Source organism: Cydia pomonella, chromosome 22 (genome assembly GCF_033807575.1).
Source record: "Cydia pomonella isolate Wapato2018A chromosome 22, ilCydPomo1, whole genome shotgun sequence".
Lineage (NCBI taxonomy): Eukaryota > Metazoa > Arthropoda > Insecta > Lepidoptera > Tortricidae > Cydia > Cydia pomonella.
This window is the reverse complement of record NC_084724.1, coordinates 10,264,869-10,283,805: the sequence shown is the minus strand read 5'-3', so window position 1 is coordinate 10,283,805 and position 18,937 is coordinate 10,264,869. Positions and strand designations below refer to the sequence as shown.

Here is an 18,937-nt window from a genome sequence, read left to right as displayed (position 1 = left end):
TTTATATAGCTGTTCTCAAGAATCAGGAATTCTTTATTCGTTGACTTACGGCGTTTTAAAACTCTTGCTACGTGCAAGGCGCTCCTTAAACAACACTATTTGTCTCACTCATGAGTCCCAACATAATGTTTAATTTTACTTATTATATTTATAATAATAATAAAATCATTTATTGCAGACAACATTGATCCACCATGACATATAACATTTATAAAAACAAATAAAATAAAATTGAATGGAAAATTATACAAAACTGTGATAAAATTAAAAACGATTCAAAACTAGACATTAACATTTACTTGATTAAGCATTTCATTAATTAAATTAAAAACTCAAAAATAAAAAATAAAAATTGATAGAAAAAAAATATGTATAGGTTAGCGCAGTAGAAAATAATAAATTAAAATGTCAAGGTTAAATTAATTAAATTTAATATGTGGGAACAATGGAGACTATGCCAGTGTCCAGTTATCGGGCAATCTAGCCTGTTTGCCACCAACTCAGGATAATTGGGGCTCTCACGAATACATGCCCCGTATTCGTGAGAGGCATGGCAGGCAATGGAAGCGGTCCGTTTCCGCAACAATAATATATTTATTTGCTCAGTTATTTTTAGGTACCCACTTGACTTGTCTCTATGTATGTAAATGTATGTTTATTTTATATTCTTTATATTTATTTATTCATCTGCTTATCAATTTAGAGAACATAAGTATCTATCATCTTTGCATCACCTACTCAATTATGGATATTATCAAGTTACTCCACTACACAAACTTCGTCTCGAAGAGAAACCTCTTTAGCTGGGTTATAGTACGATTTATCGACCACATATGATCTAATAGAGTTTGAATTTTAACACTACGATTTAAGGTTCAAATTTGATTGCACTTTCAGGAAATGTGACATATCTTCAAATGAATCATCAAAGCTGGATTAATTAGTACATTTATTGTGAATTTTTAATTACGTTTTAAATTAACAAATTATTAGAGTAAAATGTAAATACATTATGTACAATACAAACTAATTAAAAACTAACAATCTATATCAAAAGATAACTCTGGGGCATAGTGCCAAAGATACTGGCAGCATTTCCTCGCTGAATCGTAACGCTTATTCGTTGAGCGAGGAAGCTGCCAGCTCTTTTGCCCCCACTAACATCACCCAGCCGTTTGGCCAAATCCGTGAAGAAGCTCTGAACTCTCGTTTCGAACCCATCGGGTGTCCTTCCTCAGGCTTGAGTGCTCGCGACGGCTGCACTCCGTCACAACATGTCGCCAATAGCGACGAATAATTTACGTGAGTGTAGGTAACCGTTTTTTCTTGAAATATTTTAAGTAAACGAATGTATCAGAATGACAAACGAATCGTCGCATGGTTATTTCCATACATTATTTACTCATTTGCGTTTGTCTGGTTGTCACCTTGGCTTCGCCCTACGTTAGGTACAACAATGAAAGATATTGTGTACTCTTGTAATGTTAAATAAGAATAAAATAAATATTATCACGTTACGTGGGTAGAAATCACAACCATGACATTGAGTAAACATTTTATTTTCCCAACGACACTATCGGCGGCAATATTTTACTTTCTGTTAATGTGCTATCTAATTTCATATTTGCGAATGTCTATCACAATAGGGGTGTTAATTTTACAAAAAAAGAAATATATTCCGCCAATTGATAGAAAGAACTTGTTTAAAACATTGGACAGACCTTTCAAAATTTTAGTTTAATTGGAACAAGAACTACCTAACTCTCTGGAAGCGCTGTTGGCCTAGCGGTAAGAACGTGCGACTTGCAATTGCAATCCGGAGGTCGCGTGTTCAAACCCCGGCTCGTACCAATCAGTTTTTCGGAACTTATGTACGAAATATCATTTGATATTTACCAGTCGCTTTTCGGTGGAGGAAAACATCGTGAGGAAACTGGACTAATCCCAACAAGATCTAGTTTTACCCTCTGGGTTGGGAGGTCAGATGGCAGCCGCGTTCGTAAAAACTAGTGTCTACACCAAATCTTGGGATTCGTTGTCAAGCGGATCCCAGGCTTACATGAGCCGTGGCAATATGCCGGGACAATGCGAGGACGAAGAAGACGAATTAACATTCAAAGTCAAATCTTTATTGCATATCACAAATCACATAAGATGGAACAGAAAGTGTAGAAGTACATGTGACGCCCTGCAAGGGCACAGCAATTTAAGAGGACTAAATCTACTTTAAACAATTCCAATACCAAGAAGGTAGGAAGAAGGTTAAGGTTCAATTCTATGGAGAATATGTAAAAAAAATACTAAACTTGAACCATTCCCAAAACGATCATGAACGTTAAAAGCATCGTCGGTATCCAAGTACGCTAGTTGCTAGGTCTTCTATACATAGTATACATACGTATTTAAAAGTTAAAACTTTCTTCTTTCATGAGCATACTGCAATAATGCAACTGAATAAGTAACGATAGGACAGATTGGCTAGAAATAAGCATACATTCGTACATGAAAAAACAGTAATAAGTAAAAGTACAATGCCAAATAATATTCAGATGTTGCATTTAGCAACCCTGAAACTAGAAAAGCTTGATATAATGCGAAAAAAACACGTGGAGCACGACATTATAAAAGGTGTGAAACACTAAATAATAGTTATAGTAAATATAGTTATAGTAATACTAAGTAAAAGAGTATGTCCTGGCTAAGTAACTGATTGACTGACCAACGAAACAAAAATAAACCGCTGTATTAATAATTTAGTATTTATAGTGTCACGTAAAAAATCATAACAAATAGTGGAAAATGGAATTCAAAATGAAACCACAACCTGAAGAGAGGAAAGGACACACATACGTCCAATGGATTGTGGCAATCATCGGTAAGCAAATCTTTTAAAACACTATTATTTTAGACTTAACATTTGTGCGAATCGAAGAGATACAATGCTTGGAAGTAAATAAACAGTAATAACATCTACTTTGTGTACAATATAGACCAGGATCTCTAGAACTTTGTCTTACGCATAATTATTAGACCGCAGTATGACTTCTATTGTATATGTATTGTGTATTGGGGATGGGGTGGGAGGAGGTTACCCAAGCTGCCCAGGACCGGAGTCAATGGAAGAAAATAGTTCGAGCCCTACACCCCAGCAGGAGGTAACAGGATGGAAGAAGAAGAAGAGTATTTTTTATTTATTATTATTACGATATATTTACACAGCATTACAGTTCGCACCAAAGCGCTGGCAAATGTATACATGCAAAATAGTACATAATTATTGAACTACAATTAAGTCATGCAAATATTATAAATTAAAAATATGTCAAGTGGTTTAAAATATGCAATTATACAATTTCATGTCAAACAATACAATAAACAATAGAAAACAAATCATTCATCCATCATCTCACAGTATTTCAAACATTCACGACATACATTTACCCATCTGCTAGCAAACACATCGCAGTCAGGGGCTGATGACAAGAACGCGTTAATTGTCCTGAGGGCTCGAAGAATTGGAGAGTTTCTGCACGAAACTGTACGCGCAAGAGGAACGGCTAAAAGACTAGAGCACCGCGGCCTGAGCTGGTTCTTTGGCACGAACGGTACCGAAAGCCTTACAAGTCTTGACACCAAGTCGGGACAGTCACTTTTTCCCCTCAATATGCTACACATATGTGTCAAAAACTTGTAATTACGCCTTACTTCCAGAGAGTTGAAGCCAAGTGATCCAAGCAAGAACTTAGTAGGGTATAGATAGTGTATATTCTTCCAGGAGCTCTTCAATAAATTTAACACCTTTTTTAATGCTACAATTATTTTAATTAACGTTTTTAGAAATAATACAAAAAATCGTATCTATGTGTGTTTGCTTGACCGCGATCGGATAGCGTCTGTATGACGAGTGGCGGGGCGCATCCTATGCAGAACACGGTGTCGACACGGTGCTGCTTGCCGTAGGTGCGCGGTGCTTTACTGTGTCTGAACATGCTCCCGGGCCTTGAAAGCTCCTGCTTTCAACAGTGTTGTTCGTCAGTATCCTCTCCGTCCGTCAGCAAAGGGCATATGCAGGAAATGCCACGTCGAACTAGGCCCTTTCGTGTTCTTACGTCTACAACGCGGCATAGTCCATCAGAGCCTTTGTGTAGCTTTTCGATGCGGCCGAGCGGCCACGTCAACGGCGGGCCGTGGGGTTGCTTCACCAGGACGAGCTGACCCGGCTGGAGGTTAGGCTGTCGCGAGCGCCATTTGGTACGCTGCTGCAGTAAACTGACATACTCCTGGCTCCATCTGGCCCAAAAGTGTTGGCGCACTTGCTCCATCCGTGCGTATCGGTGCAACTGGCTCGGTTTGGCTTCCTCGAGGTTCGGTGCAGGTAGCGAAGTCAATGCTCGTCCGATCAGGAAGTGCCCTGGGGACAATGGGGACAGGTCGTGAGGATCGGATGATAGGGGACATAAAGGTCGACTATTTAGAATCGACTCAACTTGGACAAAAATCGTTTCCAGTTCTACATATGTGAAGTGCATGTTGCCAATTATTCTTTTAATATGATATTTCGCGGATTTGACTGCGGCTTCTATTAAGCCAGAGAAATTAGGCGAATACGCGGGCGCGAATCTGAACTGAATGTGTTCATTAGCAAACGTTTCTGAGACAGAGTTACAAGAGCTATGAATAACTTGGCCTATTTCGTTACTAGCCCCCAGAAAGTTTCGGCCGTTGTCCGAAAAAATCTCGTAAGGCTTTCCTCTCCTGGCAATAAACCGCTTAAGAGCCAAAATGAAACTTTGCGTACTGAGATCACTGGCGAGTTCAAGGTGAACGGCCTTTGTTCTCAGACAGCACATTATGCACAAAAATGATTTTATTAATTGGGCTCCACGCCCTTTTTTACTTAAAATTAAGAACGGACCAGCATAATCAATGGCCGTGGACTGAAATGGGTAACCTGGCGTCACGCGCTGAGCTGGCAGGTTTCCCATAAGTTGAGTCGCAACTGCTCCTCGCAAGCGCTTGCAAGTTATACACGTTTGATAAGTTTTACGCGCTAACAATCGTCCGCCTATTATCCAATATTCTTCGCGAACGCTTGAGTGCAGCAGCTGTGGCCCAGTATGTTTCAATTGTCTATGAAAATGTCCATATATTAACTTACTAAGGTAATGTTTACCGTCTAGAATAATCGGATGTTTTTTATCATATATATAATCCGAGTTGGACAATCTGCCGCCAACTCGCATAACACCGTCTTCATTTATGAATGGGTTTAAGGACAATAACTTTGACCTTTTGCTTATTGGTAAATTGTTTTTTAATAAATTTAATTCGTCAGGAAATGAATTTTCTTGCGAATATTTTACAAGTTTAGTTTCAGCCGCATGTAATTCTGAAACATTTAGTGGCCCTTGAATTTTATTCTTAGGCTGTTTACAATTATTTATAAATCGTAAAATGTACGCGACCGACCTTTTCAAGCGATTAAAATTCGAAAAGTTTTCTATTTTAATGAAATCCAGTGACGCATTTGTCCTCAAGCTCGCGCTCATTGCTTTAACAGTGGATTTAACTTCCGGTATATTTGAATTCAATTCAATTGAATTGTCTTGAGAAGGCCAGTCAGTTTCGCTACACTTTAGAAAAGGTGGCCCTTGAAACCACATGCCGTCAGACGTCAGCTGATCGGGCAATAACCCGCGACTAGCCGCATCAGCTGCGTTTTGACCAGACGGAACATAGTTCCAGTGAGCACCGCGAGATAATTCCGTTATCTCAGACACGCGATGTAATACAAATGTCTTGAGTTGCATTTTATTTGATTTGTAAATATTTAACCACGAAAGTACGATTTTCGAATCTACCCAAAAATACACTTTATCAATATTCTGGCGCAATGACTTCCTTATTTTATCGTACAGTCGGCTAGCTAACAATGCGCCCAGTAGCTCCGCACGTGGTATACTAACAGCTGGCCGAGTAGGCATGACCTTGGCCTTAGCACAGAGCAACCGAACTACTACTCCCTTATCGCTTATCGAGCGAAGATATGCGCACGCGGCGTAGGCTAATAAGGAAGCATCCGAGAAAAAATGCAACTCAATATTTTCAGCCTTAGGTTGCAATACATAACGATCAACTTGGAATGAACTTAAAATATTTAATCCGCGCACGATCTTATTCCACGTTTGCTTTATATCTGACGGTACTTCATCGTCCCATTCCAAGTGCAATGTCCAGATATTCTTTAAAAGTATTTTAAATGTAATCGTACAAACACTCAACAGACCCAAAGGGTCGAATATGCTCGCAATCGTGGATAAGATAGTACGTTTTGTACACTTGGTATCAGCTTTGTTTACATCTTTAACGCCCTTCGAGCAGCTAATTAACAACTTATCCGCCGCTGGGTTCCAACGAATTCCGAGCGTAGAACACTCGTCATTAAAGTCGACATTCGTTTGTTCGTTAAAGTTTTCCTTATCTTGAAAGAGTTGAATGCAATTAGATTTTATTTTTCGTAAATTCATCTGCGCCTTTGCTAAAGTTTGTGAGACCGATGTTAGAATATATTTTAAATTATCAGGATTATCTGATCCCGTAACTAAGTCATCTACATACATATCTCTCTCAATTATAGCTTTTATTAGTGGGTCATCACAAGTCTTAGCAATTTCGTATAAACATCTTATGCTTAAATGGGGCGATGACGACATACCGTAGGTAACGGTATCGAGGCGCAGGTATTTAATGGGTTCCGTAGTATTTTCGCGCCATAAAATTACCTGTAAATATCTATCATTTTCGTTTACTAGAATTTGGCGATACATTTTTTCAATATCTCCGATCAAAACATATTCATGTTGACGAAAACGAGTGAGAATTGAAAAAATGTCATCCTGTATTGTTGGCCCAACCATTAAGAGGTCGTTCAACGAAAGACCAGACGATGTCTTTGCTGACGCGTCAAAGACGACACGACAACGTGTCGTGGACGATTTTTCACGTAAAATTGGGTGGTGGGCAAGATAATTGGCCACCTCCGGTTTTTCTATTGGCGTAAGGTGCCCTAAATCTTGATATTCGCGGATAAAATCGCAATATTGTTGTTTTATGTGAGGTTGCCTTTCAAATCGTTTTTCTAAATAATGCAATCGTTTTTGAGCAATATGAAAGGAGTCACCTAATTTCTCAGGTGAATCTTTTAGAGGCAAACTCACGCAAAACCTGCCTTCAGGCAATTGGTAGGTATTTTCAACGAAATGAGCTTCGCATGCTTCTTCTTCGGCTGTCCACTTCTCCTGCTGTGGCAGCTCTTCCAGTTCCCAGAACTTCCTTAACTGGACGCTGATTTCGTGGCTAAAGTTACAATGAACTTTATTGCCTAGCCCATTATTATTTTTATTTGAGATATAAGTGGTTGGGCCGACAACAAGCCATCCGAACTGCGAGTTCTGTAAGAACGGTTTATTTTTTCCTAGCTTTATTTGTTCTTGTATAAGAAGACCCCAAAAAACTTCGCCCCCTAGTAACAATTCTACTTCAGAGGGACAATAAAATGTCTCATCGGCTAATCCTACGTTTTTAGGTATCTTTAATGACGAAATATCGACCTCGTTTTCCGGGAATTCGTTGCCTATATCGTCGACTACGAAGCAATTTATAGGTATTTTCATTAACATATCCCTGGATTGCACTTCTATTGTGCACCGTCGCAACGTTGTAAAAGATAATTTATTAAGGCCAAAGACCTCAGTCTCATATTCAATAATAGGAAGATTTAATTTTTCCTGTAATGACTTTTTTATAAAAGAAGATTCACTTCCACAATCGAGTAACGTACGTACGCGATGGCATTGATTATTTTTGTTTACAATATCTACCATGGCCGTTGATAACAACACCTGTGTTGCGGCCGACGAACAGAATGAGATCGGAAATGCATTTTTGACTTGACTGTCACCTGTTTGTGCAGTACTAGCCTGCGAGGTAGTAGGTACCTGCGCATTGTTTGGTACATACGTTCGATGTAATAACGAATTATGTTTACGTCCACATACTTTACATGGATTCGCTCGGCATTGAAATGCGCGATGACCACCTCGAAAACAGACGGGACATACCTTTAATTTATATATTTCGTCAGCTCTCACTTCTGGTGTCATTTCGAGAAATTTATTACACGTATAAATGCGGTGGTCACCTTTGCATATCAAGCACGATGATTGATGCGAGCTGGTTGTCGTTGGGTGCGAAGCGGCGGCGACAAATGTTTTTTGAATTTTATCTAATTTCTTTTGAGGCTGTTTTTCAGACCTTTCAAAGTTACTGCCGCTTCGAGCCAATGACTCCAGTATGTCGGCCCTGCTACGAAGAAAGTCAGTGAACTCAGATAGCTTCGGCGAGTCTTCTAAACTGTTTCTTTTTTCCTCCCATTTTCTTAATGTGATCGGGTCAAGCTTGGAGGAGCAAAGAAAAACAATAAGCGTATCCCAGCAATCTACCTTCTCGCCGAGGCTCTCGAGCGCTCGTAAATTTTTTGTTACATTATCAATTAAGTTACGCAAACACTTATCTGACTCTCTTGTCAATGCCTCTATGCGGAATAAGGATTGCAAATGGTTATGAACCAGCTGACGCTTGTTGTCGTATCTATCACACAGTAAACTCCAAGCGACAGCATAGTTGGCGGCAGATATTTCTAACGATTTAATTACAAGCGCGGCGCTGCCCTCTAGGGAGGTGCGCAGATAGTAAAACTTATTTATTTCATTCAAAGAACTATTATTATGCACAATAGACGTAAAAGTATCACGAAATTCAAGCCATTTGCCATAATTTCCATCGAAAGACGGCAGCTTAATTTGGGGCAGTTTAATATTAATTTGCTGGTTTGAATTTCGGCTACTAACACTCCCATCGTCAGCATCAGTAAACCTTTGTTTGTGCATGTCTATAAATTCCTGCGCGCAATTAATCAGGTCGAAGAAATCGTTTTCAATCTGTATATTTTCTTTCAGCTGCTCACTATCGCTGGTTATCGATTCTATCTTTTCCCGCAAGTCATCAAAATTATTGAAAACAATTTCAAATCTGCCCAACCGCAATGCTAGCTCATTAACTTGACTGGAAGTAATATCTGTTTTGCTCTCAAATTCCACATATTTATTTTTAAACACAGTTACTTTACCCTTAATTACACTACGCTTTTTTAATAAGTCTTTTAACTCTGTTTCAGACATTCTAATGAACAATTAGTAATAAAATGTTATAAATACCGTATAATCCGGCAAACCTTGCAGTTCAGATTCAAACCCGTGCAGCGTTGATAGTCTTAAAAATGTGCAATCACGCCGATGGAGTGGCCGATGCGTGATCTTTTGTTCTCCGCGTGGCAACAGCCCGGCCGCTCGACTTGTTTACGCAAAATCTGGAATAGTCGGCGAGTGCAATAAGTACCTATGCAACTACAATGCAAATTTACTTTAATTGATAGCTAAATGGCTATAAGTAATTAAAGGGGTTCGATCTTTTACTTAGATGTCTTACTTTTGCACAAAAAAGGGTAAATTTTCACTAAATTTAATATCTGAATTAAATATTTAAAGAAGGGAACGCTAAATTTAATTGAAATATAAATGAAATGAGACGCACTTTAGAATTAAACTACTTTTATGCCTAAGTGGCCACGTGCACGTGTCATATGCAACCTCAACGGTACTTGCCCAGTTGAGTGTTTCTGTGGAAAGGAATTGGAATAAGTGGAAATTAAGGAACGGGCACTCCCCTGAAATATGTAGACCAGCAGGCAGGAGTCCGCTTTGCTTCCACCTCACGCCTCCTCTTCGTGGACCTCGTGGTTGCAGGTTATGTCGTCTTTAGGTATTGCGCCTCCGCGCAATGTCATGTTTACGGTCGCCAAAAATTTATGTATATTCTTCCAGGAGCTCTTCAATAAATTTAACACCTTTTTTAATGCTACAATTATTTTAATTAACGTTTTTAGAAATAATACAAAAAATCGTATCTATGTGTGTTTGCTTGACCGCGATCGGATAGCGTCTGTATGACGAGTGGCGGGGCGCATCCTATGCAGAACACGGTGTCGACACGGTGCTGCTTGCCGTAGGTGCGCGGTGCTTTACTGTGTCTGAACAGATAGGGATAGTACCCATGCAGTTTTTTATACAGGCACCTTAAAAATGCTTTTTGTACTCTCTCCAGAAGCAGTGCATAAGTACTCTCATGAGGGTTCCAAACGACTGCCGCAGACTCGAGTTTGCTACGAACCAGTGATGTATACAGGAGCCTAATTACGCTTGGATTTCGGAAGTCACGTGAACTCCTGATAACAAATCCGAGCCTTTTAAAGCACTCAGCAGCTAACTTTTTTATATGGTCATGAAAAGTCAGGTGATCATCAAAGATAACTCCTAAGTCCTTGACTGTTACGACTCGAGAGATACTCTTGGACCCAAGTTTGTAGTCAGCATGTGTCGGATTTTTTGCTCGACTAAATGTCATGACAGAACACTTGGATACATTGAAGTGCAGCTTATTAGTTGTACTCCACTGACGAACAGAATCGATGTCGTCCTGTAACTTCTTACAGTCGGTCATATTTTTTATTTCAAGTATTAGTTTCAGGTCGTCCGCGTAGAGTAGACACTTGGCATGCTCGACTGTTTCCTCAAGATCGTTGATCATAATGCCAAATAACAGTGGACCTAAGATCGACCCCTGGCTAACACCCGAACGCGTTGGATATTCCTTAGACACGAAACTTCCGTGTTTGACAAATTGCTTCCTATCACATAAGTAACTTGCAAAGAACTTAAGGAGTGTAGGCGAGAAACCAATACGGCATAATTTGTGTAGCAGAACGTCGTTGTCAACGCGATCGAACGCCTTTTTAAAGTCTAGATAGAGGACATCAACCTGCTGACCCTCATCCAAATGTCTCGATATTATGTCAACTAACGTGAGGAGGTTGGATTCAATTGACCTATTTGCTCTGAAGCCATGTTGAGAATTGCATAAAAAGGGTGAGAGTTGCGAGCCTATCAATGTATGTAAGACAGATTCAAATAGTTTAGCTAAAACTGATAGGATAGCAATAGGCCTGTAGTTCTCAACATTAGATACATCGCTGGATTTTGGTATTGGAGTGACACGAGTGATTTTCCAACAGTCAGGATACCGTCCAATGGACAATGACAGATTAAAAATGTGACAAATGGGAGGAATTAAACAGTCCTTACAACCTTTGATCACGTATGCAGGGATGCTATCAGGACCCATCGAACAACGGGGTTTTAGTCTTTTGACGGCTGAATCTACGTCGCACTGCTCAATTGCAGGTATATGAACATAATTAGCTGTTCGACTTTGGTCTTGGTTGTTGACAGCTTTATAGTCAAGTTGCGGCACCTCGGACAGAAACACACTAGCAAAAAAGTCAGCAAAGGCGTTTGCAGCTTCTGGACCAGTGTGGTCCTTCCCATTGTGCCGAACAGTAGCTTCAAAGCCGCCTTTTGCCTTTAAGGAGCCTATATGCTGCCAGAATGCACGAGGATTGCCATTTATCCTTGCTTCTAGCCCACTAACATAATTATCATAAGCGCAAGAAATTCTGTCCTTTATATTTGCACGTAAGGTAGAATAACAACTATAAACAGAGGCGTCCTTACTTTTTTTCCATTCCCTATGCAGATCTGCTTTGCGTTTTAAATCTTTGATGATATCTGCACTAAACCATACTGGATATTGTCTACACACCGAACTTGTACGTACTTTTTTCGGGATCGCAACGTCAAAGGCAGAGTAAATGATTCCATAAAATGCCTCAACAGCCCCGTCTACGTCATGTGCTTGAAGCACTTCGTTCCAGGACGCTTTGGTTAAATACTCGTAAAGACACTCGTAATTACCCTTCGCAAAATTATAGTCATGTTGTGATTTAATATTACTGGGGTTAGTAGAAATCCTTGCCTTCTCACAGGTACGGTCAATGGAAATTAAGATATCCAAAGGAGGATGGTACGCGTCGCGATTTGGGACAAGACCGCTTCCTGTAATTTCAGAGACGGACACTTTAACACGTTCTGACACCAGCACTAGATCTAGTTTACCACGATACGCATTCAGCACACCATTCATCTCTGTCAGACCACAAACAGCTAAGAAATAGGCATAGTAGTTAAGAACATTTTGTGAAGCATATGTTGGATTGATGTTTAGGTCACCTACTATAATTATAGTTTGCTTTAGAGACGTCACTATAGACTCCACTTTATGAAACCACTGCATATACATCTCATCGGTGGCTCTCGGATGGATATACACAACACATATGTGAAATGATGATTGTTCTGTTGTAACGGTTGCCCACAGATCTTCACCTGTAGATGTCTCAAGGTCTTGACGTCTTCTCATAGTGACACCGGGCCTGCAAGCTAGCAGAACCCCTCCACCGCGGGAACCCGTTGCCCGGTCCCGACGAAGTAGCTTCCAATTAGTATATACGGCTTCCGCGTCTTCCACAGAATCCGTTAAAAAGCTTTCTGTGACGGCAACTATGTCATTTTCACAACTGGCGAGAGATTGCCGGAAGTGTCTCAGCTTGGTGTTCAGCCCTCTGACATTTTGGTACACAACGTGAACGGTAGGTTTAGACTTCCGCTGTTCCGCTCTCCCGAGGCTTAATTTACTGTCGGTACGCTTCTGTGGCTCTACGAAAAAAACCACTCTTTGACTCTAGCGTTAACTGGCCACACGTCCGGAGACAGACATTTAGTAGAACAAGCCACTGGTACGCCAATTTTAAAAGAACGGTAGTCACCTCTTGTCTTCAACTCTACAACTGAGCAAGTCATCTCACCGCAAAGGCTTTTCACGTAAGCGAGAATTTCATCCTCATCAAGAGTATGACTTCCTGATCCCTGTAAATAATGGTGCTGCTAGACTTCTAGAAACCCGATGTTGCCAGGCTGAAAAGTGGTGCCGTTACACCCCACCAGCCCTTTGAATTCTCCCCTTATAATTCTCATACATTCGCCATCTAAAAAATCACACTTATTTCGCAAATCTGACTTTTTTGAGTCTAGCCCTAGTAGACTGTTACTTCCCGTTTTTGTCTTTTGTATTACATTTTTGTCTACTGAGATACTTTCCAATTTTCATTAATTATTTAGGTATTATAGTTAAAAAGTATCATTTTAGATGACTCGTAGAAAAAGTATTGTATAGATAGATAGATAGATAATAGTTTATTCATCACACATGGTAATAGGTACATTTAAAATATACATCATGTACATAATATCTATACTACTAACAAGTGCGACTAGTCAGGCATTTTTAAACTAAAGTGCATGCATGTCATAATTTGTAACATTTACACTTCATTAAATTCATTAATGTTATACAAAGTCTTGGTTAATAATAGGTTTTTCACTTTAGCACGAAACACTGTCAGTCTTGGTTCTTTTTTGAGATGTTGGGGTAATTTGTTATACAGTTTACGACCAATAACTCCTGGCATTTTTTTTGACATAAGTAGCGAGTTTGTGGGGGCTTAAACAGAGGTCGTTTGGATATCGATTTGGGCGCTCAGATGCTCCTTTCTTTCGAAACATGTGTATATTCCCCCGAACAAACATAATAGTTTCAAATATGTATTGAGCCACTGACGTCATGATTTTCAGGGTTTTGAAAAATTCTCGGCATGTGTCTTTGTATCCGACGTTCATGATCACTCTTATAGCCTGCTTTTGCATTTTCAGTACTCTCTCATACATACAATAGTGTTATAATCTAGCTTTTCAATCTCATACTTTACTTAGGCAACTCAACAAGCTTCGTTGCCTAAACACGATACTCGACTAAAAACCTCTCTATTATATCATAATATCACGATTATATAAATACTATTATACAATCGTAAACAGGTTATCGAAATTAATCTTGTAGTCGAGTGGGAGACCATACATGAAAAATACGCAATTATAGTTTGGTATACGAAATCTTAATTCAACCATTACAGGCAATGAGTAGAAAAAGTATTATTTTAGATAGTCATAGAAAAAGTATTGTATAGGTACAATAGTGATATAATCAGGCTTTTCAATCTCATACCTTCATTATTCAGACAGCGAGCTTCGTGGCCTAAACACGGTACTCGACTGAAAGGATCTCTATTATATCACGATTGTATAAACACGAAAACCGCACGAAATCATTCTAATAATTTTGGATATATTTAGGAATATTACATTCAATTGTATCCACATAAACAAACAGCCTCTCACCCTATCTCCTACCTCACTATACCATGCAGCGTTTCGTCCACGATAATGATATATTTTTAAATCAAACAATCTAAAATTGCAAGATTGTACATTTACAATAGTAAAGATGTTTTTAAGGATCCTAAGAACCAGGCGATCATAAATAACCAAGAGTATCTTTCAGCAAACTCCTCGCTTTTAACCTACGGTTTGCAAGCCGGATGGATCTCGCCCATGACAAAAGTGCTGCAGTCTAATGCCTCACCAGCGGGTCCGCTATCTGACTATAGTATGGGTATAGTGGCCAGCCTCATGCCCATTAGTGCCCTGATAGGGGTACCGATGTACGCCTACATAGCTGACAAGTATGGTAGGAAAGCGGGGATAATGTGTGTCACAGTTCCACACGCGGTGAGTTCTTTTAGAACAGAACATCGTAAGATAAATCAGAACGTGTTAAATTGTTCAAAGATGTCCACGCTTAATAATTGCTAGTAACTGAATATTTAAGCTCTGTCACGGCCACGTGGAAATACGCTATCATTTTGATGATCGTTAGAAATGGTATACCTGTAGGTCTACCTTCTATCTTGATTGACTGACTATAACCGTTTAAACTTTTGACCATCTTTTCGGCTGTGACCGTCATCGGAGTCTTGCCAAGGACGTCAACGTCAGCTACAGCCGACAGCGTCGCCATTGCAGTAGGGACTTACGCGGGTCTCCGTAAAGTTCTATTTCGCTTAAATAACCGCGATCGGCTGGCGTCCGGGTCATGGCATATTCCTTCGCCATCTGGCATTCAAAAGATAGTGAAATGAACCAACTTCCACATTCCATACGCCCTTTAACCCAGCATAGTATTTAATTTAAAAGCAGATTATATTGTTTCAGATATCCTGGTTACTCAAACTATGTTGTCCAAACACTATCACTCTCATCATAGCACGGGTATGCAGCGGTATAGCGGCTGGGGGTTGCTTCAACGTCATCCCCATGTACACCAAAGAAATTAGCCAGGACAACATAAGAGGACTTTTAGGCTCTCTTTTGATATACTTTCATAACCTGGGGATATTCCTCATGTATGTCTTGGGAGCTTATTTAGACTATTATACCGTTTTGTACATAGTAGTTGGAGGTCCGTTCCTATCGTGTTTATTGATAATGATGTGTCCTGAATCTCCTGGGTTCCTGGTTAAGATCGGGAAATTTGACGTAAGTCATTTGGTTGGTGAACGGCTTCTAACTGTTTTTGGCTGGTTGTGATGTCTTTAGATGTTAGATTTTAAATTTTGGAACATATTATAGGTAGGTATATTTTATTTTATATTTATAGGATGCAGTGAAGGTGATAGCAAGCCTACGAGGTCTCAACCATAACGACAGTTCCGTCCAGAAAGAGGTGGACTCAATGCGGAAGGAAGAGGAATATTACAAGACATTACCATCATTGTCTATGATGGTTATAAGTAAGCCACTCATCATTTAGATTTCTAAAGACCACACCGGTATTTAACGCATCGTATACGCAGTAGCGAGATTTATGCCTTGCGTTTTTGTCACAGATTTGCTGCGTAAACGGTGCGTAGTATTTGGGTTTTTAGTTTTAGAAAAAGATCCGCCTTTCGGCCTAAAACTGGTACCTTAAGTCTGTTTTCTGATTAGCGATTACCCACACGGACTTAGAACTAAAATAAAGTGAAATATTTCAGTGAAGAACCGCGCTTGGCGCAAGGGCTACATCATCGCAATGCTGATGGTATCAGTTCAGACTTTTAGCGGTAACTTCGCTGTGGTGACATACGGATCCACAATCCTGGGGGCTGCGGGGGCGCAGTTGGACGCTGAGCTACTTTCCATCAGTTTCCCGGCCATCATGATGATCGGGTCCACTGTGTCTATTATAGTCATGGAGAGAATTGGCAGACGGGTAGAGTATTTTCTCAGCAATCTCTTATATCTTCGTTATGCTCTCAGATTTGAGTTTAATAATTACAGCTCTAGTTCGATCTAGATGTTAGCGGAGTTTATAACCGACTTCAAAATTTCGAAAGGTTTCTTTAGTCGGGGTTTTTGTTTTAATTTATATAAATTGTGCACTTATAACCCCTCTAGTGTTGCGGGTGTCAATGGGCGACGGTAATCGCTTACCGTCAGACGATTCGTCTACTCGTTTGCATAAAAAAGTTCCCCGATTTATCGCAAACAGCTGAAATAATTTGGAAAAATATATTGTGCAAGGGTAGATAAGGGACGTATATTGCACAGTTGGTTTCATTGTTTGTACTCATGTCTGAATCTGATGATGGGTTCCTGGAGGAATCGAGGAAACTCTATAATTTTGGGCACAAAAGGCAATTATAGCGATTTCGGTAGTTTTATAGAAACTGCTACACTTGAACGTGACTTGAACTCAGAAAGCATCATTTGGTTAAGTGGAACTGCTGATGAAAACCATAAAAATGGCTTTATTCAACTGTTATGCGAAGTCGGATTTTTTTTATTAACCTTTCATATGTATGGTGATCAAACCTTGGTTGTCCTATATAAAGCAGAAAAAATAATACTAGAAAAAAATGCAAAAATAAATATACTTACCTACTAAAAATTCCGTCAAAATCCTTTTCATTCTTGGACAAGATGTCAAACAATTTCTATTATCTCCAGGTGATTCTGGGCTCCTCGTTCACCGTGGCCGTTTGCTCACAAGTCTGTCTGGCGACGGTACTGCTGCTACAGCACCTTGGCTTCAGCGCGTCGGCCTGGGTACCGCTGCTGGCTATCGTCGCTTCGATGTTCGTGTACGCATTTGGCGTGCTGCCCGTCCCTTATATCTTTATGACGGAGTTGTTTAATATTCAGGTGAGTTGTGCAACTCTCAGCTTTAACCTGATGTGTGGTACTCTACTGTACATTACCTCAGAGCGGTTCAAGCCCCTGAGCTGCTGACAGAAAGTGAGGTGTAGAATCAAATTCGTTCTAGGGTGGATAACATTTTTTGTGTTCAAAATTTTAAGCTTCTGTGTCTTCTAGAAGTTACCTTACCTTAGACTGTTAATGATCGATGAACTGTGAGTGATCAGTGACTAAATTAAGAAACTATATAAGTTGCAATAATCCCTAAGTAAGTTCATTATGCCCCTTTTAGTTACAAAATTCAGTCTTATAGCTATCCCGTTAATGTCAATCCAATGGACAATATAATAATTGCAATTTGTTAGAAGAAATCTCGTTCTTCCCACATGCTTAGCACATGACGGAATTGACTTATCATTACCACAAATATCCATGTTTGGCAATTTAAACAGCATAAAAATAGGATTTTAATACTTGTCCTTCCCCTGTACAACTAACCGTAACCATGGCAATAAATCACAAAAAAATTATTCACCTATAGACCTGATCTCTCCTCCAACCCGCCTCACAAACACCAATAATAATTATGATAAGTAGATGGTTCACAAAAATGTTATGAAATCACCTCCTTCGAGGCAGTGCCAATCCTTGGCGTTACTAAAGGGATAAGGGAATAAACATTTATTACTTATCTAAATTAATTTTGCATCCAGCGGAAACGTCTGCGAACGATGCTATTAAGCTTAGAAAAAAAAAGAAAAATTCACTGTCTTGGCCACGACTGGGTCGCTGGGTCTTGGTAGCTCAGATGGCAGAGCACTGGGGTAGCGATTCAAGTCCCACCCAAGACAGTTTATTTTTCCACTTTTTTAATTTATTACTCGAAGTCGAATTACTATTATTAGTCGCTACAGCAGCAATACGAGTAGCCAAGCATAGACTCTGACGACGCTAACTTTCACAAACTTGGGAGTAAAAACGCATATATAATATTTATCACTATAAGCTCCATAACTTGACGGAGCACTTGCCATGAAAACTTAACCTGGTATGACGAGCGCACTCCATGATTTTCACTCGCATAAAATTTAACCAACAACTTAATTCACAGATTAGAGGCAAACTTCTAAGTATGGTCACGGCCCAATCGTGGCTCCTGACTTTCATCCAGCTGGCCGCCTTTGCCCCGCTCACGAATGCCTGTGGCATGTACACTACATTCTACATCTTTGCGGCTGTCAACCTCTTCGGTGCTGCTTTAGTCCTGGTATCGATGCCAGAAACAAGAGGAAGGAGTGGAGAGGAAATTGAAGAAATGCTAAATAAATAATTTGTAATTTTGTACAGACGAATGGTTTTTATGTGTAAATATATTATAATAAATATGAATAAAAGCCCTTTAGCTGGCCGCCTTTGCACCGCTCACAAACGCCTGTGGTATACCTTTACGGCTGTCAACCTCTTTGGTGCTGCTTTAGTCCTGGAATCGATGCCAAAGACGAGAGGAAGGAGCGGAGACGAAATTGAAGAAATGCTAAATAAATAATTTGTAATTTTGTACAGAATGGATGATGTGTGTGTAAATATACTCTGGCACACCCACTTTGTCAGTAGAAAAAGGCAAAGGCAAGCAAATAAAAAAAAAATGGCGCGAAGGGTTGAAGAAAAAGTTTGAATTTCGCGCCTTTATCTACTGACAAGATGGGTATGTTTGAGAATATATTATAATAAAAATAAATAGAAGCCCTTCAGCTGGCCGCCTTTGCCCCACTCACGAACGCCTGTGGCATGTA

General features: G+C 39.8%; 1 protein-coding gene across 1 annotated transcript; it reads left to right on the top strand.

The window, feature by feature from the left end:
• Positions 1–2,303: 2,303 nt before the first annotated feature.
• Positions 2,304–18,546, top strand: LOC133530062 (facilitated trehalose transporter Tret1-like). Its single transcript, XM_061867879.1, has 7 exons — positions 2,304–2,875; positions 14,470–14,696; positions 15,180–15,503; positions 15,625–15,757; positions 16,001–16,218; positions 16,956–17,150; positions 18,256–18,546. The coding sequence occupies exons 1-7, from the start codon at positions 2,800–2,802 to the stop codon at positions 18,472–18,474; spliced, it is 1,392 nt and encodes a 463-aa protein (XP_061723863.1). The 5' UTR covers positions 2,304–2,799; the 3' UTR covers positions 18,475–18,546.
• The last annotated feature ends 391 nt before the right edge of the window (positions 18,547–18,937 follow it).